Here is a 23,075-nt window from a genome sequence, read left to right on the forward strand (position 1 = left end):
GCTAGCTAGGTCCTCCTGTCTTGCCAACTAGCTAGCTCCTCCTGTCTTGCCAGCCACGCAAAGCTGTTGTTCATGAGCTAACAGTAGTTAGCTTGCTAGCTACCATTCTGGCTAGCTGCCTATTTACCCTTTTAATTACTATAACAGGGTTGCTAACTATCTAGTTAAAATAAACAGGTTATGAACATTTTTGTTTTGTGGGCTCAACATAGGCTGTAACGTTATAACATTAGATGTTCTTGATAAAACTCACTTTCTTTGTTGCGATAGCTAGCCCCTAATGGCATTACTCGCTAGCTAACGTTACGCTAACAATAAGGACCCGGACACAGACAGCCTGTTAGCGAGCTAGGAAGCTAGCTACATCCTTAAAATATACAGTTTAGCTAACGTTACGTCCACAAAACAAACATGTTGTTTTCATCTAAAGAGAGGTTATTGCCATATAGCACACAACAAGGTTCGTTTACTAACCGTCTGTTGATGACGCAACAGCGTTGTATTTTAAATGTAACGGCTGTTTTAAACTGTGACAGGTGTTCTGATTGAAGCGCTAGCACAGTCAGAGAAGTCGGTGGTTAAATACCGGTTATAAACGGTATTGAGGTTGGAAGATCAGGATTTCTGCTCGCAGCTTGCTTTCAGCAGTGACGTTATTTGAACCACCACTGGTACCCTGCCAAATTCCTGTCCAAGGGATGTTTTGGTTTTGAGCAGCACACTGTACTTCCATACTCCTGCAAGCTGTTTAACCTGGAGGGACTTTTTTATTAATTGTGTCCACTATTGCTGCATCATTCAGACTTGCCAAGCTACAATGGTGGCCAGGTGTTTTAACCTGTAGCAGCGCCTCAACCCCACCTCGACACACAACAGTGGGCTAATCAAGGATTCTGAACTGAAGGACCACACAGACTCTTGACTCCTCTAACTTCTCTGCTGGAATAGACTATACCTGTTTCCCCCCTCTCTCCAGCCCCCCCCCCCACCTGCCTCCCCCCTAAGTCCCCCTCTGCCTCCATCCCCCCCACCCCACCTGCCTCCCCCCTAAGTCCCCCTCTGCCTCCATCCTCTCCCCCTCCTCCCCCAGTGTGTGAGGGTACAGATGTGAGGAAGGCAGGATGGGTACCCAGGGCAGCCCGGTGAAGAGTTATGACTACCTGTTGAAGTTCCTCCTGGTGGGGGACAGTGATGTGGGGAAAGGGGAGATACTAGACAGCCTACAGGATGGATCTGCAGAGTCCCCATACGCTTACAGCAGCGGTGAGTCACTACCTCTGACTTTGCTGATAGCTACTTTATTGAGGAAATATGTACTTACTGTGATGTGTGGTTGTCCAACCTAGCTATCTGAAGATGAGTGCACTAACTGGAAGTCACTCTGGATAAGAGCATCTGCTAAATGACTAACTTGAAAATGTACTGCACACACACACACACACACACACACACACACACACACACACAGAGATACATACAGACACACATACATTAACTCTTGGCAGCAGCTATGGGGGATCCCTAATAAATAAAAATACACAAACACACATAGTCATGGACACACACAGACGCACGGACACATAACACAAATGTACACACAAGGATAGACGCACGGACACAACACAAAAGTACACGGACACAACACAAATGTACACACAAGGATACAGACGCACGGACACACAACACAAATGTACACACAGAGCTACACACACACCATCTACACACACACACACCATATAAAAACAGACACACGTACAAGTCCGCTGTGTGTGGTAAGTGAATAATCTTTTCCGTTCCTGTAAAAACATCTGTACAATGCAGACACATTCATATTGTCTCACTCATACTCCGCTCACTCCTGTTTTTATAATCTAGCTAGACTTCTCCCAAACAAAGGTCCAGTCACCGTCTCACTAACTAATAATGCATGAGCTACAGCAGAAGGGTCAGTAACTGAAAGGTCGCTGGTACCAATACCCGAGCCGACAAGGTGAAAATCTCTGCCTTAAGTGCCTTAAGGAAGGCCCTTAACCCTAATTTCCTCCAGGAGCGCCGTACTACTGTCTGACCCTGTAAAACTACACATTTCACTGCACCTATCCGGTATATTTTATTTTTAAATAATAAAGTTTTAACATGAGAAGCTTTTCAAACCAGACCTTTACTCCCACCCCTGGTTTGAATGACTTCTCAGTCCTACAACAAGCCCTGTATTCTAGAGTGCACACACTCCACACACACACACCCAGCAGGTCCCCTGAGAGTGTAGCTACACAGTCACCATGACCTTAGCCCGAGGAACACCAGATGCCTTCTATTCTGGTTTGTCAGGGTGTGTTGAGTCGGAGACGCCCATTAGCTACCATCATGCTTGGAATCATAGCTTCCACACCAGTTTATCAGGGTGTTTTTTGAACTGCGTACGTTGTCCTTGTTAAGTCATTTGAAAGGCTGTGTGGTTTCTTTATTTATTTTTCTTCAATACAATAACATTGTGGCTGGGAATCCCCAGTCATTATCGTTCAGAGCTAGGGGTGTCTACAGGCTAGCTGTCGTGTGACTGTCTGAGTCCTGGAGGTTCTCAGTGGAGAGGGGAGGTTGTGACAGATTCATACCCGATGGGGTGAGCTCTCCTTGGGCATGAGGAGAGGGGACGGCTGCCTGTCTGGGTGTTATGGTGCTGCTGGATGTGACAGCTTACTGCTGCTGATAGTTGGGGGCGATGGATGGAGGGAGAGAGAAGAGAGGGATGGGGGAGGGGGGGGAGCAGGGCTGCTGGTCTGTGGCTTCAAAAGAGCTGCTTCACACACTCCCAGCTCCATCAGAGAAATCCCCCGGAGATATGGAGAAGATAGAGAATAACTAATGTATATGCGAGAGAGAGAGAAGGGGGAGATGCTCTGTCTTCATGAACTATCTAATGTTACACCTCTATGGGGACAGGCACTGTTCATGATACAGACTGTTCACATCTCTATGGGGACAATCACTGTTCATGATACAAACTGTTCACACCTCTATGGGGACAGGCACTGTTCATGATACAAACTGTTCACACCTCTATGGGGACAGGCACTGTTCATGATACAAACTGTTCACACCTCGATGGGGACAAGCACTGTTCATGATACAAACTGTTCACACCTCTATGGGGACAAGCACTGTTCATGATACAAACTGTTCACACCTCGGTGGGGACAGGCACTGTTCATGATACAAACTGTTCACACCTCTATGGGGACAGGCACTGTTCATGATACAAACTGTTCACACCTCTATGGGGACAAGCACTGTTCATGATACAAACTGTTCACACCTCTATGGGGACAGGCACTGTTCATGATACAAACTGTTCACACCTCTATGGGGACAGGCACTGTTCATGATACAAACTGTTCACACCTCTATGGGGACAGGCACTGTTCATGATAGGCTGTGCACAGCCCTCTTGTTGGTGGAGAAAATGTAACCGTTTTAAAGGTGATTTCCTTGCAATTCTATACATTTTGCCATGTCTAATGTGTATTCATGTGATATTTGAGTAACAAAAACATGACAACAGTATCTATGGGCTAAAAAAGCTCAGTTAAAAAGCGTTATCTGCCATGGGCTAGTTGATGTGGACATTTCTGACAGGTTCTAAATATCTCTCTAAGGTCTGTAATGTCTGACATGACGAGGAACTGATGATGTACTACCCAACTACTATTATACCTTTCAAGAGTAAGTTTTTAAAGCTGGACTGAGTTCCTTTAAAATAAAATAATGCAAGTTGGTGAATTTTAAAATGTTATTTAACCTTTTTTTTTAAACTTGGAAAGTCAGCTAAGAACAAATTCTTATTTACAATGACGGCCTACCCAGGCCAAACTCTAACGCAGACGACGCTGGGCCAATTGTGAATGAGCCTGGAATCGAACCAGGGTCTGTTGTGACGCCTCTAGCACTGAGATGCAGTGCCTTAGACCTCTGCGAAAGCAGTCATTTGATTGGTCAAGACGAGAGCAAAGATTTCTCACCCAAGTGGAGAACTGCAACACAGGCACAACATGTGTCCTTCTACATTCTGAAGCCGAACACACACACACACACACACACACACACACACACACTGCTATAAGGACTGATAATGCTTTTTAATGTCTAATACCTCTCCCTTCTTTCTCTCACCCTCCTCCCTACCACTTTCTCTTCTGTCTTTCAACCTCCCCCTCTCTCTCACCCTCCTCCCTCTCTCCTCCATCCAGGTATCGACTACAAGACCACCACTATTCTGCTGGATGGGAGGAGAGTCAAACTGGAGCTGTGGTTAGTACATCCTACATGTTAAATCAACACGTTGTGGTTAGTACATCCTACATGTTGTGGTTAATACATCCTACATGTTGTGGTTAATACATCCTACATGTTGTGGTTGGTACATCCTACACGTTGTGGTTAGTACATCCTACATGTTGTGGTTGGTACATCCTACATGTTGTGGTTGGTACATCCTACATGTTGTGGTTAGTACATCCTACATGTTGAATCAACACGTTGTGGTTAGTACATCCTACACGTTGTGGTTAGTACATCCTACATGTTGTGGTTAGTACATCCTACATGTTGTGGTTAGTACATCCTACATGTTGTGGTTAATACATCCTACATGTTGTGGTTAATACATCCTACATGTTGTGGTTAGTACATCCTACATGTTGTGGTTAGTACATCCTACACGTTGTGGTTAGTACATCCTACACGTTGTGGTTAGTACATCCTACACGTTGTGGTTAGTACATCCTACACGTTGTGGTTAGTACATCCTACACGTTGTGGTTAGTACATCCTACACGTTGTGGTTAGTACATCCTACACGTTGTGGTTAGTACATCCTACACGTTGTGGTTAATACATCCTACATGTTGTGGTTAGTACATCCTACATGTTGTGGTTAGTACATCCTACATGTTGTGGTTAATACATCCTACATGTTGTGGTTGGTACATCCTACATGTTGTGGTTAGTACATCCTACATGTTGTGGTTAATACATCCTACATGTTGTGGTTGGTACATCCTACATGTTGTGGTTGGTACATCCTACATGTTGTGGTTGGTACATCCTACATGTTGTGGTTGGTACATCCTACATGTTGTGGTTAGTACATCCTACATGTTGTGGTTAGTACATCCTACATGTTGTGGTTAGTATATCCTACACGTTGTGGTTAGTACATCCTACATGTTGTGGTTAGAACATCCTACATGTTGTGGTTAGTACATCCTACATGTTGTGGTTAGTACATCCTACATGTTGAATCAACACGTTGTGGTTAGTACATCCTACATGTTGTGGTTAGTACATCCTACATGTTGAATCAACACGTTGTGGTTAGTACATCCTACATGTTGTGGTTAGTACATCCTACATGTTGTGGTTGGTACATCCTACACGTTGTGGTTAATACATCCTACATGTTGTGGTTAGTACATCCTACACGTTGTGGTTGGTACATCCTACACGTTGTGGTTAATACATCCTACACGTTGTGGTTAGTACATCCTACACGTTGTGGTTAATACATCCTACATGTTGTGGTTAATACATCCTACATGTTGTGGTTGGTACATCCTACATGTTGTGGTTAGTACATCCTACACGTTGTGGTTAATACATCCTACATGTTGTGGTTGGTACATCCTACACGTTGTGGTTAATACATCCTACATGTTGAATCAACACGTTGTGGTTAATACATCCTACACGTTGTGGTTAATACATCCTACACGTTGTGGTTAATACATCCTACATGTTGTTAGCCGGCACCCAGCGGGTGTCATCATTACGTGTGTGTGTGTGTGAGAGAGGTTAGAGTCAGACGAGGTAAATTAACTGATTAAAAATACATAAGTCCTCATAGATAGTATCATCTCTCTGTTAACACCCTTAAAGTGGAACTGACAGCGTTTTAGCAACATGAAATCTTAATCTGTTCATGTACACCCCAGGAAAAATATGACAAAAATGTTTTTACATCTTCTGACAAGCGAGCACTTAGAGATGGTCATTTTCACGTTTTCGTAAATTCTTAGAATGTTTGGGAATGACGTAGAGTAGGGCATTGGTGAACATTCTATATCAGTATAGAGTGGAAAAGCTGCCGTGCGTTTGGACAATTAATAGATACTGCAGTAAATAAAACCTAATACAAACATCCAGGACCAGAGTCTCAGTAGCCCGGTGCGCAATAGCCAATCAGAGCTTCAGTAGGCCTTTATGCAAATAAGCCATGTTAACGTTACCCAAACACCACTCAGATTCCACCTCCCTGTTAACTCCCTTAACGTTACCCAATCACCACTCAGATACCATCTCCCTGTTAACTCCCTTAACGCTACCCAATCACCACTCAGATACCATCTCCCTGTTAACTCCCTTAACGTTACCCAATCACCACTCAGATACCATCTCCCTGTTAACTCCCTTAACGCTACCCAATCACCACTCAGATACCATCTCCCTTTCAGCTTTCTCTCTCACCAGTCAGACTACAGGATACAGTGATATGAGATGTTCTCTTTCTGGAAAGACAACTGAACCGTGGGTGGCATATAAAGGTTTATTATGAATTCATGATACATCGGCTAGGTGCAGTGTAATGTGTTGTTTTACAGGGTCAGCCATAGTAGTAGGATAGGTGCAGTGTAATGTGTTGTTTTACAGGGTCAGACAGTAGTAGTATGATAGGTGCAGTGTAATGTGTTGTTTTACAGGGTCAGCCATAGTAGTATGATAGGTGCAGTGTAATGTGTTGTTTTACAGGGTCAGCCATAGTAGTATGATAGGTGCAGTGTAATGTGTTGTTTTACAGGGTCAGCCATAGTAGTATGATAGGTGCAGTGTAATGTGTTGTTTTACAGGGTCAGCCATAGTAGTAGGATAGGTGCAGTGTAATGTGTTGTTTTACAGGGTCAGCCATAGTAGTATGATAGGTGCAGTGTAATGTGTTGTTTTACAGGGTCAGCCATAGTAGTATGATAGGTGCAGTGAAATGTGTTGTTTTACAGGGTCAGACAGTAGTAGTATGATAGGTGCAGTGTAATGTGTTGTTTTACAGGGTCAGACAGTAGTAGTATGATAGATGCAGTGTAATGTGTTGTTTTTACAGGGTCAGCCATAGTAGTATGATAGGTGCAGTGAAATGTGTTGTTTTACAGGGTCAGACAGTAGTAGTATGATAGGTGCAGTGAAATGTGTTGTTTTACAGGGTCAGTCATAGTAGTATGATAGGTGCAGTGAAATGTGTTGTTTTACAGGGTCAGCCATAGTAGTATAATAGGTGCAGTGAAATGTGTTGTTTTACAGGGTCAGACAGTAGTAGTATGATAGGTGCAGTGAAATGTGTTGTTTTACAGGGTCAGCCATAGTACGGTGCCCCTGGAGTAGATTAGGGTTAAGTGCCTTCCTCAAGGGCACATCAAGAGGTGTTTCACCTTGTCAGCTTGGGTATTCGAACCTTTCGGTTACTGGCACAACGCTCTAACCGCGAGGCTACCTGCCACCCAGGTCGTCACTACCTGTCAGTTAGTAGAGCTGTGTGAAGCAGTCAGTCAGTCCAGCTGTGTGAAGCAGTCAGTCAGTCCAGCTGTGTGAAGCAGTCAGTCAGTCCAGTTGTGTGAAGCAGTCAGTCAGGAGAGTTGTGTGAAGCAGTCAGTCAGGAGAGTTGTGTGAAGCAGTAAAGTAGTGCTGGACAGGACCTACCCAACCCTGTCTGTGGTGACCGATGCATCGATCTGCCCTCTGAGTAACAGAGAGATCAATAGTTCATTTCAACTCAGCCCCACTCTGTACAGCTGAAGGCCTTTTGGCTTTGGGAAGCTAGGTGGCCATTTTGGAGCGTAGAAATGAGCGGTCTTATATTTGTTCCATTTCCCAATGATGGTGACCACTGTGCTCTAGGAAACTTTCAACACTCTAGAAATAGTTTTATACCCTTCCCCAGATATATGCCTCGTCACAATTCTATCTTGGAGAACTACGGACAGCTCCTTGGACATGGTGGAGGTTTCTCCTCTGGCGTCGTGGTGGAGGTTTCTCCTCCTCTGGCGTCGTGGTGGAGGTTTCTCCTCCTCTGGCGTCGTGGTGGAGGTTTCTCCTCCTCTGGCGTCGTGGTGGAGGTTTCTCCTCCTCTGGCGTCGTGGTGGAGGTTTCTCCTCTGACGTCGTGGTGGAGGTTTCTCCTCTGACGTCGTGGTGGAGGTTTCTCCTCTGACGTCGTGGTGGAGGTTTCTCCTCTGGCGTCGTGGTGGAGGTTTCTCCTCCTCTGACGTCGTGGTGGAGGTTTCTCCTCCTCTGACGTCGTGGTGGAGATTTCTCCTCCTCTGACGTGGTGGTGGAGGTTTCTCCTCCTCTGACGTCGTGGTGGAGGTTTCTCCTCCTCTGGCGTCGTGGTGGAGGTTTCTCCTCCTCTGGCGTCGTGGTGGAGGTTTCTCCTCCTCTGGCGTCGTGGTGGAGGTTTCTCCTCCTCTGGCGTCGTGGTGGAGGTTTCTCCTCCTCTGGCGTCGTGGTGGAGGTTTCTCCTCCTCTGGCGTCGTGGTGGAGGTTTCTCCTCTGACGTCGTGGTGGAGGTTTCTCCTCCTCTGACGTCGTGGTGGAGGTTTCTCCTCCTCTGACGTCGTGGTGGAGGTTTCTCCTCCTCTGACGTCGTGGTGGAGGTTTCTCCTCCTCTGACGTCGTGGTGGAGGTTTCTCCTCTGACGTCGTGGTGGAGGTTTCTCCTCTGACGTCGTGGTGGAGGTTTCTCCTCCTCTGACGTCGTGGTGGAGGTTTCTCCTCTGACGTCGTGGTGGAGGTTTCTCCTCTGGCGTCGTGGTGGAGGTTTCTCCTCCTCTGACGTCGTGGTGGAGGTTTCTCCTCCTCTGACGTCGTGGTGGAGATTTCTCCTCCTCTGACGTGGTGGTGGAGGTTTCTCCTCCTCTGACGTCGTGGTGGAGGTTTCTCCTCCTCTGGCGTCGTGGTGGAGGTTTCTCCTCCTCTGGCGTCGTGGTGGAGGTTTCTCCTCCTCTGGCGTCGTGGTGGAGGTTTCTCCTCCTCTGGCGTCGTGGTGGAGGTTTCTCCTCCTCTGGCGTCGTGGTGGAGGTTTCTCCTCCTCTGGCGTCGTGGTGGAGGTTTCTCCTCTGACGTCGTGGTGGAGGTTTCTCCTCCTCTGACGTCGTGGTGGAGGTTTCTCCTCCTCTGACGTCGTGGTGGAGGTTTCTCCTCTGACGTCGTGGTGGAGGTTTCTCCTCCTCTGACGTCGTGGTGGAAGTTTCTCCTCCTCTGACGTCGTGGTGGAGGTTTCTCCTCCTCTGACGTCGTGGTGGAGGTTTCTCCTCTGACGTCGTGGTGGAGGTTTCTCCTCCTCTGACGTCGTGGTGGAGGTTTCTCCTCCTCTGACGTCGTGGTGGAGGTTTCTCCTCCTCTGACGTCGTGGTGGAGGTTTCTCCTCCTCTGACGTCGTGGTGGAGGTTTCTCCTCCTCTGACGTCGTGGTGGAGGTTTCTCCTCTGACGTCGTGGTGGTGGAGGTTTCTCCTCTGACGTCGTGGTGGTGGAGGTTTCTCCTCCTCTGACGTCGTGGTGGTGGAGGTTTCTCCTCCTCTGACGTCGTGGTGGAGGTTTCTCCTCCTCTGACGTCGTGGTGGAGTGTTCTCCTCTGACGTGCTCTGTCAACTGTGGGACCTTAAATAGACAAGTGTGTTTCTTTCTAAATCATGTCCAAACTATTGAATTGGCCACAGGTGGACTCCAAGTTGTAGTGACATCAAGGATGATCAATGTAAATACACCTGAGCTCAATCTGTAGGGACATAGCAAAGGGGTGTGAATACAAAGAGGTATTTCTGGGATTCATTTTAAATACATTTGCTAAAAATGTCTAAACAGTCAGTCAGGAGGGTTGTGTGAAACATTATCAGTCAGGAGGGTTGTGTGAAACATTATCAGTCAGGAGGGTTGTGTGAAACATTGTCAGTCAGGAGAGTTGTGTGAAACATTGTCAGTCAGGAGAGTTGTGTGAAACATTATCAGTCAGGAGAGTTGTGTGAAACATTATCAGTCAGGAGGGTTGTGTGAAACATTATCAGTCAGGAGGGTTGTGTGAAACATTATCAGTCAGGAGAGTTGTGTGAAACATTATCAGTCAAGAGAGTTGTGTGAAACATTATCAGTCAGGAGAGTTGTGTGAAACATTATCAGTCAGGAGGGTTGTGTAGGATGCATAGCAACAGCATCAACTTCCGGTAGACAGGTGAAACGCTAGTACGCTCAACTGAAACGATACTGTTCATTTACAGTATACTAAAATGAACTAATAGTATATACTCATTAAGTATGTAGTATATACTCATTAAGTATGTAGTATGTTAGTATGGGTATTCAAACACAGCTAAGGTCTTTACAGATGTTCAGTTTACTACCAACAGACCCCAACGCTCTACCTGCACAATCTGATGAAGACTTTATACCCTCCTCAAAGATCAGACAGGAAACCAAGGTATTTATATGAGGTAGTGTAGTTTAGGGGCGTTGGCCGAAAGAGAAGTCATGAATACTTCTTACTCTACCCTTTTTTCTGAAGTGCATTATCTGTGTTTTATCTTGGATAATCATTTGCTACACCACAGATTGACACTATGTGAAAACGGCACATTTTCTACGTTTTGAGGAAACAAATATGTTAAAAATGTTTTACTCGACGATATCATCCGAAGTTAAAACATTTTAAAAACAGTGATATTCAAACAGTGATATTTGTGGCTAGAAACTCGATGCAGGTTTTTAAAATCACTGTTTTTCTTACTTTGAATCCTATCCTGTGATGTCACAGATAAAAACATTTTTTAGGACCTTCTCTTTTTAACCACAGATCATAGAAACGCAGCGTTTCACATGTAGACAATATGTACAGTGCTGGAGATGATGAATATGAGGTTGAAAAGTGGCGGAATAGCCCTTTAACTGTGGTTAACTCATCTCTCTCTCTCTCTCTCTCTCTCTCTCTCTCTCTCTCTCTCTCTCTCTCTCTCTCTCTCTCTCTCTCTCTCTCTCTCTCTCTTTCTCTCCTTCTCTTCTCTTCTCTTCTCTTCTCTCTCTCTCTCAGGGACACGTCAGGACAGGGGAGATTCTGCACCATCTTCAGGTCCTACTCCAGAGGGGCTCAGGTAGGAACACACATTTTGCTGACATGGTACACACATTCTGCTGACAGGGTACACACATTCTGCTGACAGGGTACACACATTTTGCTGACATGGTACACACATTCTGCTGACAGGGTACACACATTCTGCTGACAGGGAACACACATTCTGCTGACAGGGTACACACATTCTGCTGACAGGGTACACACATTCTGCTGACAGGGTACACACATTCTGCTGACATGGTACACACATTCTGCTGACATAGTGTGTGTATATATACAGTTGAAGTCATAAGTTTACATGCACTTAGGTTGGAGTCATTAAAACTTGGTTTTCAACCACTCCACAAATTTCTTGTTAACAAACTATAGTTTTGGCAAGTCGGTTAGGACATCTACTTTGTGCATGACACAAGTAAGTTTTCCAACAATTGTTTACAGACAGATTACTTCACTTATAATTCACTATATCACAATTCCAGTGGTTTAGAAGTTTACATACACTAAGTTGACTGTGCCTTTAAACAGCATGGAAAATTCCAGAAAATGATGTCATGGCTTTTGAAGCTTCTGATAGGCTACTTTACATAATTTGAGTCAATTGGAGGTGTACCTGTGGATGTATTTCAAGGCCTACCTTCAAACTCAGTGCATCTTTGCTTGACATCATGGGAAAATCAAAAGAAATCAGCCAAGACCTCCGAAAAAACATTTGTAGACCTCCACAAGTCTGGTTCATCCTTGGGAGCAATTTCCAAACTCCTGAAGGTGCCACATTCATCTGTACAAACAATAGTACGCAAGTATAAACACCATGGGACCACGCAGCCGTCATACCGCTCAGGAAGGAGACGCATTCTGTCTCCTAGAGATGAATGTGCTTTTGTGCGAAAAGTGCAAATCAATCCCAGAACAACAGCAAAGGACCTTGTGAAGATGCTGGAGGAAACGGGTACAAAAGTATCTAAATCCACAGTAAAACGAGTCTTATATCGACAACCTGAAAGGCCGCTCAGCAAGGAAGAAGCCACTGCTCCAAAACCGCCATAAAAAAGCCAGACTATGGTTTGCAACTGCACATGGGGACAAAGATTGTACTTTTTGGAGAAATGTCCTCTGGTCTGATGAAACAAAAATAAAACTGTTTGGCCATAATGACCATCATTATGTTTGGAGGAAAAAGGGGAACGCATGCAAGCCGAAGAACACCATCCCAACCGTGACGCACGGGGGGGGGGCAGCATCATGTTGTGGGGGTGCTTTGCTGCAGAAGGGACTGGTGCACTTCACAAAATAGATGGCATCATGAAGGAGGAAAATTATGTGGATATATCGAAGCAACATCTCAAGACATCAGTCAGGAAGTTAAAGCTTGGTCGCAAATGGGTCTTCAAAATGGACATTGACCCCAAGCAAACTTCCAAAGTTGTGGCAAAATGGCTTAAGGACAACAAAGTCAAGGTATTGGAGTGACCATCACAAAGCCCTGACCTCAATCCCATCGAAAATGTGTGGGCAGAACTGAAAAAGCGTGTGCGAGCAAGGAGGCCTACAAACCTGACTCAGTTACACCAGCTCTGTCAGAAGGAATGGGCCAATATTCACCCAACTTATTGTGGGAAGCTTGTTGAAGGCTACTCGATACGTTTGACCTAAGTTAAACAATTTAAAGGCAATGCTACCAAATACTAATTGGGTGTATGTAAACTTCTGACCCACTGGGAATGTGATAAAATAAATTAAATCTGAAATAAAGCATTCTCTCTACTATTATTCTGACATTTCACATTCTTAAAATAAAGTGGTGATCCTAACTGACCTAAGGCAGGGAATTTTTACTAGGATTAAATGTCAGGAATTGTGAAAAACTGAGTTTAAATGTCTTTGGCTAAGGTGTATGTAAACTTCTGACTTCAACTGTAGTATGTATTATTGTTTCATGTATTTCTCTTTTTGACCTGCACTGTTGGAGCTTAAGAATTTCACTGTACCCTGCAATTACATCTGAGACTCTGTGCATATGACTAATAAACTCATCTAATCTAGTACACACAATCTAATGACATAGTACACACACATTCTACTGACACAAGTCCCCTACTGAGTGTTTTTGGCTGGCCCTGTCTGCTCCTCCTACTTCTATAAACAGGACATGAAGAACAATGCCTGATGTATGTGTTCTCCAGGGGATCCTGCTGGTGTATGACATCGCAAACCGCTGGTCGTTCGAAGGCATCGACCGCTGGATACGAGAGATTGACGAGGTATGAAGGGAGGAGAGGAGGAAGGGAAATAGGGGAGGTGAGAGAGGAGGAAGGGAAATAGGGGAGAGGAGGGTAGAGGATAGGGAGGGAGGGAGGGAGAGGAAAGGAAAGGAGAGACCTTGTCCCATAGTCCTCAACACACACCTGTGAACAGAACAGAATAGGCCCAGAGTACTGCTGTAGACACACCCATGTCCTTCCTGATGGCTGGGATGCAGAAGCCTAGAGGACATCCTCCCTGTGTGTGTGTGTGTGTGTGTGTGTGTGTGTGTGTGTTTCTCTCAGGGGGTGGTGTTTGGTGAAGATGTCTTTCCTGGTTCACCTCTAGTCTACAGTACCCTGCAACTGGACTCCTGTCATTCAGAGAGCGAGAGCGGGAGAGAGAGAGACAAAAGGGGGGGAAGGGGAGGAGAAAGAGGGGGGGAGAGAGACAGAAGATTGGAGGGAGGGAAGGAGAAAGAAGAGGGAGGGAGAGAGAGAAAATAGACTAGAGAATTTGATTGGTAGAATGAGAGGTGAAGCCGCTAGAAAGACCAGGGCCCGTTTCCCATAGCGATGGAACTCAGGCTTACGAGTGTTTTAACCATGTATCTCTCCTACAACGGCCCAAGATGTAACATGCGTTTCCCAAAACACCATGTAGAGAGAACGTTCGTTAAGTGCGTTGTTGCAGCGTGTGTCAATACTGATAGGATGGATACTGATAGGATTGATAGAAAGGAAGCACAGTTCTCAGATCAGCGTTCTCCCTTTCCAATCGTACCTTAACATTAGAATGATTCCACAATACTGACGACAGATCAGCTCCTAGAGAGATATTATCAACTATGGCTACAAGTATATTGAGGTGGTTTATTCTAATGCTTCCCCTAATGTAGTCCACTACATTCAGATGTGCACGTTGCACATGAAATACACTGAGTGGACAAACACACCTGCTCTTTCCATGACGTAGACTGACCAGGTGAATCCAGGTGAAAGCTATGATCCCTTATTGATGTCACTTGTTAAATCCACTTCAATCAGTGTAGATGAAGGGGAGGAGACGGGTTGAAGGGGAGGAGACGGGTTGAAGGGGAGGAGACGGGTTGAAGGGGAGGAGACGGGTTGAAGGGGAGGAGACGGGTTGAAGGGGAGGAGACGGGTTGAAGGGGAGGAGACGGGATGAAGGGGAGGAGACGGGTTAAAGATGGAGGGGAGGAGACGGGTTAAAGATGAAGGGGAGGAGACGGGTTGAAGGGGAGGAGACGGGTTGAAGGGGAGGAGACTGGTTGAAGATGAAGGGGAGGAGACGGGTTGAAGGGGAGGAGACGGGTTGAAGATGAAGGGGAGGAGACGGGTTGAAGATGAAGGGGAGGAGACGGGTTGAAGGGGAGGAGACGGGTTGAAGGGGAGGAGACGGGTTGAAGGGGAGGAGACGGGTTGAAGGGAGGGAGACGGGTTGAAGGGGAGGAGACGGGATGAAGGGGAGGAGACGGGTTGAAGGGGAGGAGACGGGTTGAAGGGAGGGAGACGGGTTGAAGGGGAGGAGACGGGATGAAGGGGAGGAGACGGGTTGAAGGGGAGGAGACGGGTTGAAGGGGAGGAGACGGGATGAAGGGGAGGAGACGGGTTGAAGGGGAGGAGACGGGTTGAAGGGGAGGAGACGGGATGAAGGGGAGGAGACGGGTTAAAGATGAAGGGGAGGAGACGGGTTAAAGATGAAGGGGAGGAGACGGGTTGAAGGGGAGGAGACGGGTTGAAGGGGAGGAGACGGGTTGAAGGGGAGGAGACTGGTTGAAGATGAAGGGGAGGAGACGGGTTGAAGGGGAGGAGACGGGTTGAAGGGGAGGAGACGGGTTGAAGATGAAGGGGAGGAGACGGGTTGAAGATGAAGGGGAGGAGACGGGTTGAAGGGGAGGAGACGGGATGAAGGGGAGGAGACGGGTTGAAGGGAGGGAGGCGGGTTGAAGGGGAGGAGACGGGATGAAGGGGAGGAGACGGGTTGAAGGGGAGGAGACGGGTTAAGCCTTGAGTGCAAAGGGGGATGCAACTCAATATTAGGAAGGTGTTCTTAATGTTTTGTACACAGTGTATATTGAGGGACATTTTTTATTCGACAGTAGCGTACAAATAGCTAAATAAAACTCAATTGAATGTATCATTCCAATATATAGGTAGTGTGTACTGTATGTATCTTTTAATATAGTCATCTGGGTTTTCATCTGGGGCCTCTATCCTTCCCTTGTTATGCAAAGAAACGGGCAGCTTTGTATTTGTAGTCAATGTCAAGTTGGTTCTGTCACAGACAGATGAAAATGTTGATGTTGTGTATAGTGGAGATCTTCTGTGTATAAAGTGATGCGGTGGGGTAGAAAACACATCTAACCACGTACTTGGCTACTCTAAGAGTGGTCTGAGGCAATCATTAAATAACAAGCTTTTTAAACACCAACTTTAGTAATGATGCTTTTGGGAAACAGCTGGGAGATCTACGAAGGGTTCTAACGATGAACGTGTCCTTAAGATGCTTTTGGGAAACTGGTCCCTGATCTCTCTGTTATCTGAAAGAGACAATTCTAACAGTTCCAACCAAGGCTTTCTATTACTTACTACGGTTTTCTACTTCCTGTAAATCACTTAAATGCCCCCCTCTCCCTCCCATCAGCATGCCCCGGGTGTACCTCGTATCCTGGTCGGTAACCGGCTCCACCTGGCGTTCAAGCGTCAGGTTCCTACGGAGCAGGCCCGGGCGTACGCTGAGAAGAATGGCATGACCTTCTTTGAGGTCAGCCCACTCTGCAACTTCAACGTCATCGAGTCGTTCACAGAGCTGTCTCGCATCGTCCTGATGAGGCACGGCATGGAGAAGTTCTGGAAGCCCAACAGAGGTAGGAGGGGGTGGGGGGAGGACCTTGACACTGACATTTTTAACAAGGAGTACATGTGCTCCTAATTAAAAAAAATGTAGGAGCACAATAAAAGTATTCAAGGTATAGATTATATAAATGGGCAGTAATTACAAAATCCAGGGTTTAGGAGCACCAGAAGGAGAATAATAAGATGCAGCCTACATAAAGCTGTCCTACTTTTAATATTATAATGTATACCATTTAGCAGTGACTTAGTCATGCGTACACACATTTTACGTATGGACGGTCCCGAGAATTGAACCCACTATCCCGGTGTTGCAAGTGCTATGTTCTAGCGACTAAGCTACGGAGGGCCGCGCTCTAGCGACTGAGCTACGGAGGACCTCTTTAGAAGCACATCTAAAGAAGTTCTCCCTTGTTCCTTTCTGAATCACCAGATGTTTACTACTGGTAAAGTTACCACACGATATCTTTCATCTGTGGTTAGCAGGTTGCTAGCTAGCTAATGATCTGTGGTTAGCAGGTTGCTAGCTAGCTAATGATCTGTGGTTACCAGGTTGCTAGCTAGCTAATGATCTGTGGTTAGCAGGTTGCTAGCTAGCTAATGATCTGTGGTTACCAGGTTGCTAGCTAGCCAATGATCTGTGGTTAGCAGGTTGCTAGCTAGCTAATGCTGTAACAGGACAGAACAAGTTTGTTTTAAGGTTAGCATCTCTTGTGTATGAACTAACTCTCTCTCCTCCCCTCTCCCCCCAGTCTTCACTCTCCAGGACCTGTGCTGCAGAGCGATTGTCTCCTGTACGCCCGTCCACCTGATTGACAAGCTGCCGTTGCCCGTGGCGATAAAGTCCCACCTCAAGTCCTTCTCTATGGCCAATGGGATGAACGCAGTGATGATGCACGGACGGTCCTATTCTCTGGCCAACGCGGCGGGCGGGTCTAAAGGGAACAGTCTGAAGCGTTCTAAATCTATCAAACCCCCCCAGAGCCCCCCACAGAACTGCACACGCAACAACTGTAAAATCTCCTAGTGATAGACCCTGTCTGGGGGAGGGGGAGACTCACACCCTAAACACACTGAAACAGACCCCCTCCCTTCCACTGAGGGGACAGACAAGCTGAGGAGAGGATGTGTAGGGCCTGTGGAGAGAACCAAGTCTGAGACCTACCCTACACCCCGAAGGGAACAAATACCCTGAAACAGACCTAGCCCTTACCCCATACCCTAACCCTGGGGGAGGAGAAACCCTGGGGGAGGAGAAACCCTGGGGGAGGAGAAACCCTGGGGGAGGAGAAACCCTGGGGGAGGAGAGGAGGGTGGTGAAACCTACTGTAGGAGGAGGGAGGTGTGTGTGTACACCTCGTTCCACTGTGCTGGAGTAGAAATACACCCAGAATACATCCACACAACCCTACTGAGTTCTAGTGTTTTCCCCTCCTCTCTTCTTCCCTCCCTTTCTCTCTCTGTTGATCAGAGTGTTGCCTCCTGCTGTCCCATGATTCATATGTTAAATAATAGATGTTCTCTTCATGGATCTCTGCAGCTTTTTACATCCTTCTCTCTGCCTGCTCTCCCTCTCTCTCTCCATCTCACTCTGCATGCTCTCTCCCTCCCTTCTCCCTCTCTTCCACTTTACATCTATCCATCTGCCTCACTTTGCATTCTCTCGCACTCCCTTCCTCTTTACCTCCCCCCATCTCCCTCTCTCCTTGTTCTTTACCTCCCCCCATCTCCCTTCCCTACCCTCCTCTTATCTTTTTGTCTTCTCTCTCCCCAGAGTCATCCAGTCTGCCTGCCAGTTTTCCTCTCATTCCTTTCTCTCTCTCCTCCTTTCCTTCGTTTCTCTTGCTCCTGCTCTCCTCTCTGCACCAGTTTCCAGTGCAGCCAGTGAACGTCACCCTATTCCCTATACAGGCTCTGGTCTAAAGTAGTGCACTATATAGGGAATAGGGTGCCAGGGCCCATAGAGCTCTGGACTAAAGTAGTGCACTATGTAGGGAATAGGGTGCCATTTAGAACGCAGTCCCAGACTCACCCAATGAAGCCTGGTTGTCAGGCTGAGTGGTGTTCTCTTCTCACTGCAGGGCGGCCATATTGTTTTCCTACACAGACAGTCAGCGACGTGAGCATGGAGCCCCAGAGTTTCTCCTATTCAGGGAAATCTCCTGGCCATCAAAGCTATTTTTCTCCCTTATTATTCTGTGTTTTACTGAACTAACTTGTCCCTCTGGTCTCAGAGAGAGTCTGCAGAGCCAACCACTTGAAGGACAGACTCTTCTATGGATGTATGAATGGCCTTTTCTCAATTGGGAAAAAGTCTCCTCTCTCCGTCTTCTCTTCTGCGTGATCCGGAAAGTGGTCGAGTCGTGCCAATTAGTTTGTAGACGAACGGAAGAGGCTCCTCCCCTCCTCGATAGTCACCTTTCATCAAGGATAGTCATGTGTATCCTTCACGGAACACTTTTTGAAATGTTTTTTTATTTTTTAAATCACGTTACACATTTATTGGGGATTCCACCCTGTAAACATCATTTGCCTGATGATGCGTGAGTGGAGAGGAGTCTTCATTTTATATAAGTAGCATTTTCATCCACGTTCCCTTCTCACCGCCTCTCCTCGATCACCTTTGACCTTTTTCAAAAGGAGGCGAGAGAGGATGGAGGAGAGAGGGAGGCAGGAGTTGAGCAAATGTAATTGAGAAAAGGCCTTTGTTTTATGTAGTTTGTATGCAACAATTGCATCCATCGCCTCAAAGTCCAGTATTGTATGAATGAAGAAAATAGGACTTTAACTCTGTCTGCTTTTTATAAAGAAGCTTCTCCCCCACAGCCTTTTCCCAGGCCTCCCTCTCCGTGAGGTTTTCCTGGTTAGGCCACATGGTCAGGTCATGAGGTCAGGGAAAACCTCTAGTACTGGTAATATCAAAAGGTTGTCATGCTGTTCTTTCAAATGGCACCCTAGTCACTATGGCCCCTGGTCAAAAGTAGTGCACTATCTAGGGAATAGGGTGCCAATAGAGTCCTAATAGTGATCTGTTAGTTGTAGACTGTAAAGGAGGGAAGAGGTGTTTGGTTCTTGTGCAGCACATCATAATATGGACCCACTACCTTCAACATGTAGAGAAGACGAGCTTTCAACAAAACCTTTTTGTCCTTCATTTTAAAACCTTTTGACATTGTAATGTGTTTTATTACGACACCACCCTTTGATGTTGACCTTATAATAGTCTGACATTAGGAAGGCCTCAAATTACACCCTATTCTTCAAAATAGTGCAGTACTTTTTAGAATAAGTGCCCTAATATGGGGGAATAGGGTGTAATTTGAAACACAGAGATATTATATTTTTTTCCTTCTCAAATTATTTCTCCAGATGGGATTAATGTTATTATTATGATGGACTGTTTAAAAAAAAAAAAAAAAAAAGTTAGCAAAGAATGATGGGAGATGGCGTTTTGTGACCATGTCAGGAGAAGGGCCCCGTTTGGGGGTGTCCCTGATGTTGCCTGAGTTGAGGTTGTTATGTGCGTCCCAAATGGCACCCTATTCCTTACATAGAGCACTGCTTTTGAACAGAGTAGTGCACTTAATAGGAAATAGGGGGCCATTTTGGACTAAGGGAAGAGAAATGATGGTGAACACAAAATGTAAACACTATGGGTGTGTCCCAAAAGAGCACTTTATTACCTATGTAGTGCATATCCCAATGGGCCCTGGTCAAAAGTAGTGCACTACATAGGGAATAGGATGCGATTTGGGATGCATATCTATTTTCCTTTGGTTGTAGCTGCTGCTGGGTAATTTAAACAAGGAGTGTGTGATCGAGCGAGCGCAAGAGTGTTCTTAAAAAAAACAAGCCGAAACATGTTGTTTTTAAATTATTGATTGTACAGTTTTAGGCTAGGGTATGAAAAGCAGAGACTTTTTTCACAATAAAAACTGTTCTTAACATTATCAAGTTGTTGTATGGTGTCTTCTGTGATTTAAAAAAATGTAACCTTTTATTTAACTTGGCAAGTCAGTTAAGAACAAATTCTTATTTGCGATGACGGCCAAACCCTAACCTGGATGATGCTGGGTCAATTGTGCGCTGCCCTATGGACTCCCGATCACGGCCGGTTGTGATACAGCCCGAACCAGGGTCTGTAGTGACGCCTATAGCACTGAGATGTGGTGCCTTAGACCACTGCACCACTCAGGAGCCTGAACCAGGGTCTGTGGTGATCTAGCCTCTAGCACTGAGATGTGGTGCCTTAGACCACTGCACCACTCAGGAGCCTGAACCAGGGTCTGTAGTGATATAGCCTCTAGCACTGAGATGTGGTGCCTTAGACCACTGCACCACTCAGGAGCCAGAACCAGGGTCTGTAGTGATATAGCCTCTAGCACTGAGATGTGGTGCCTTAGACCACTGCACCACTCAGGAGCCTGAACCAGGGTCTGTAGTTATATAGCCTCTAGCACTGAGATGTGGTGCCTTAGACCACTGCACCACTCAGGTGCCAGAACCAGGGTCTGTAGTGATATAGCCTCTAGCACTGAGATGTGGTGCCTTAGACCACTGCACCACTCAGGAGCCTGAACCAGGGTCTGTAGTTATATAGCCTCTAGCACTGAGATGTGGTGCCTTAGACCACTGCACCACTCAGGAGCCTGAACCAGGGTCTGATGTTCTATTGTAAAGGGATAGTTTAGATTTGACATTAACATGTTTGTTTCTTTACCTTGAAAGCAGTCTATGGACAAGGAGTGACTGCAATCCACACTTGTTAAACCAGACATTGCCAACAATAAGTAGTCTTAAAGTCTAACCAAAACTTTGACACAAAAAGGATGCATTTACACAGGCAGCCCAATTCTAATATTTTGCCCAATTATTGGCAAAACATCTGATCTCATTGGTCAAAAGACCAACCACTAATTGGTGGTAACTGACATATACAGCATATCATTGTTTTTGTTTAGGTGGTGGCGGATGTGTGACTGCTTTGGAACTGTCAAACCGGTAAAAAAGAGTGCATGTAGACCCTAGCACCATAGACATGAGTATCACAGCATCTCAAAGAAACACTGCCATCTACTAGCCCCGATACATACACACTAACCTCGTCCCCAGGCTAGCGCCAGTATGAGGCCCTGCCCCTCATTTACTATAAATTCTTTCTTTTTTTAAGACATGTAATTTCACTGTAAAAATTAACTACTTTTTAATGTGCCATGAAAACAACCAGTTATGTTTTCATCTGATTGTCAAACCAATCACTATAAAATGTAGGTTACCTTCGCACGTTCATCCAAAAAAATAATTCCAGCATCCGAACAGTGCACCCGCTCGCTAACTTTCCTTCCATTCGCAAGTGGCTGAAACCGGAGAACGCATCCGAGCGAGCGAAACAGCGCCCCCCTCTGTCTTACTATATAACATGCCATAGTCTTTTTAGCCACACAGCATCAGATACATGGGCGACAATACATGTCCTCTGTCTCCACGACGATGGCAGTATTATCAGCAGCACCTGTTTTTCTACTAAAGAAATGCGTATTGTATCCATCCCCCTAGTCTAAGGGCCCGGTCTGGGTTTCTACTAAACTAACATATGGAATTGTTTTAAGATGATCATAACAAGGATAATTTAGCTATTTGATTTATAATTTTAGGACCCCTGTAGGAATAAATAAAATACATTACTTGACGAAACATTGAATTTGGCCTTACTGCTATTAGCCCATAGAAATGCATTTAATAACAGATTAATACATGGAAAAACAGATTGTAAAATGATATCTGAGAGATATAAGAAAGCTCATTTTAATATGATTTTCAATACCCTCAAACACCAAGTTAGCCATACCCAGTGGTGAAAAAAGTACCCAATTGTCATACTTGAGTAAAAGTAAAGATAAATTAAAAGAAAATGACTCTAGTAAAACTGAAAGTCACAGAGTAAAATATTACATGAGTAAAAGTATTCGATTTTAAATATACTTAAGTATCACAAGTAAATGTCATTAATAAAAATATACTTAAGTATCAAAAACAAAAGTATAAATAATTTCAAATTAGTTCTATTAGGCAATCCAAATGCCACAATGTTTTATTTACGGATAGTCAAGGGCACACTCCAACACTCAATTAAGCATTTGGGTTTAGTGAGTCTGCCAGATTAGAGGCAGTAGGATGACCAGGGATGTTCTGTTTAGTGAGTCTGCCAGATCAGAGGCAGTAGGGATGACCAGAGATGTTCTCTGTTTAGTGAGTCCTCCAGATCAGAGGCAGTAGAGATGACCAGAGATGTTCTCTGTTTAGTGAGTCCTCCAGATCAGAGGCAGTAGAGATGACCAGAGATGTTCTCTGTTTAGTGAGTCCTCCAGATCAGAGCCAGTAGGGATGACCAGGGATGTTCTCTGTTTAGTGAGTCTGCCAGATCAGAGGCAGTAGGGATGACCAGGGATGTTCTGTTTAGTGAGTCTGCCAGATCAGAGGCAGTAGATATGACCAGGGATGTTCTGTTTAGTGAGTCTGCCAGATCAGAGGCAGTAGAGATGACCAGGGATGTTCTCTGTTTAGTGAGTCTGCCAGATCAGAGACAGTAGAGATGACCAGGGATGTTCTGTTTAGTGAGTCTGCCAGATCAGAGGCAGTAGGGATGACCAGGGATGTTCTCTGTTTAGTGAGTCTGCCAGATCAGAGGCAGTAGGGATGACCAGGGATGTTCTCTGTTTAGTGAGTCTACCAGATCAGAGGCAGTAGGGATGACCAGGGATGTTCTCTGTTTAGTGAGTCTGCCAGATCAGAGGC

General features: G+C 45.7%; 1 protein-coding gene across 5 annotated transcripts; it reads left to right on the forward strand.

Moving 5' to 3' along the window:
- The first annotated feature begins 1,036 nt into the window (after positions 1-1,036).
- LOC115181507 (ras-related protein Rab-40C) lies at positions 1,037-20,230 on the forward strand. Of its 5 annotated transcripts, none has more exons than XM_029743427.1 (6): positions 1,037-1,263; positions 4,248-4,308; positions 11,119-11,179; positions 13,347-13,424; positions 16,072-16,294; positions 17,033-20,230. In XM_029743427.1, exons 1-6 carry the CDS (start codon positions 1,122-1,124, stop codon positions 17,305-17,307), a joined length of 840 nt encoding a protein of 279 aa, XP_029599287.1. In that variant the 5' UTR covers positions 1,037-1,121; the 3' UTR covers positions 17,308-20,230. The 5 variants fall into 5 exon arrangements, with proteins under 5 accessions (XP_029599287.1, XP_029599286.1, XP_029599289.1 ...); XM_029743429.1 differs by lacking the exons at positions 1,037-1,263; positions 4,248-4,308 and adding exons at positions 5,727-6,582; positions 10,442-10,512; XM_029743428.1 differs by lacking the exons at positions 1,037-1,263; positions 4,248-4,308 and adding exons at positions 5,728-6,599; positions 10,442-10,512.
- Positions 20,231-23,075: the final 2,845 nt, after the last annotated feature.

This window comes from Salmo trutta, unplaced genomic scaffold (genome assembly GCF_901001165.1).
Source record: "Salmo trutta unplaced genomic scaffold, fSalTru1.1, whole genome shotgun sequence".
NCBI classification, from domain to species: Eukaryota; Metazoa; Chordata; class Actinopteri; order Salmoniformes; family Salmonidae; genus Salmo; species Salmo trutta.

Coding starts and splice junctions, on each gene's coding strand:
- LOC115181507 (XM_029743425.1), top strand. CDS start 6,272: ATGTTAACGTTACCCAAACACCACTCAGATTCCACCTCCCTGTTAACT. Junction 10,513..11,118: donor AGATCAGACAGGAAACCAAG/GTATTTATATGA, acceptor TCTCTCTCTCAG/GGACACGTCAGGACAGGGGA. Junction 16,295..17,032: donor GTTCTGGAAGCCCAACAGAG/GTAGGAGGGGGT, acceptor CTCTCCCCCCAG/TCTTCACTCTCCAGGACCTG.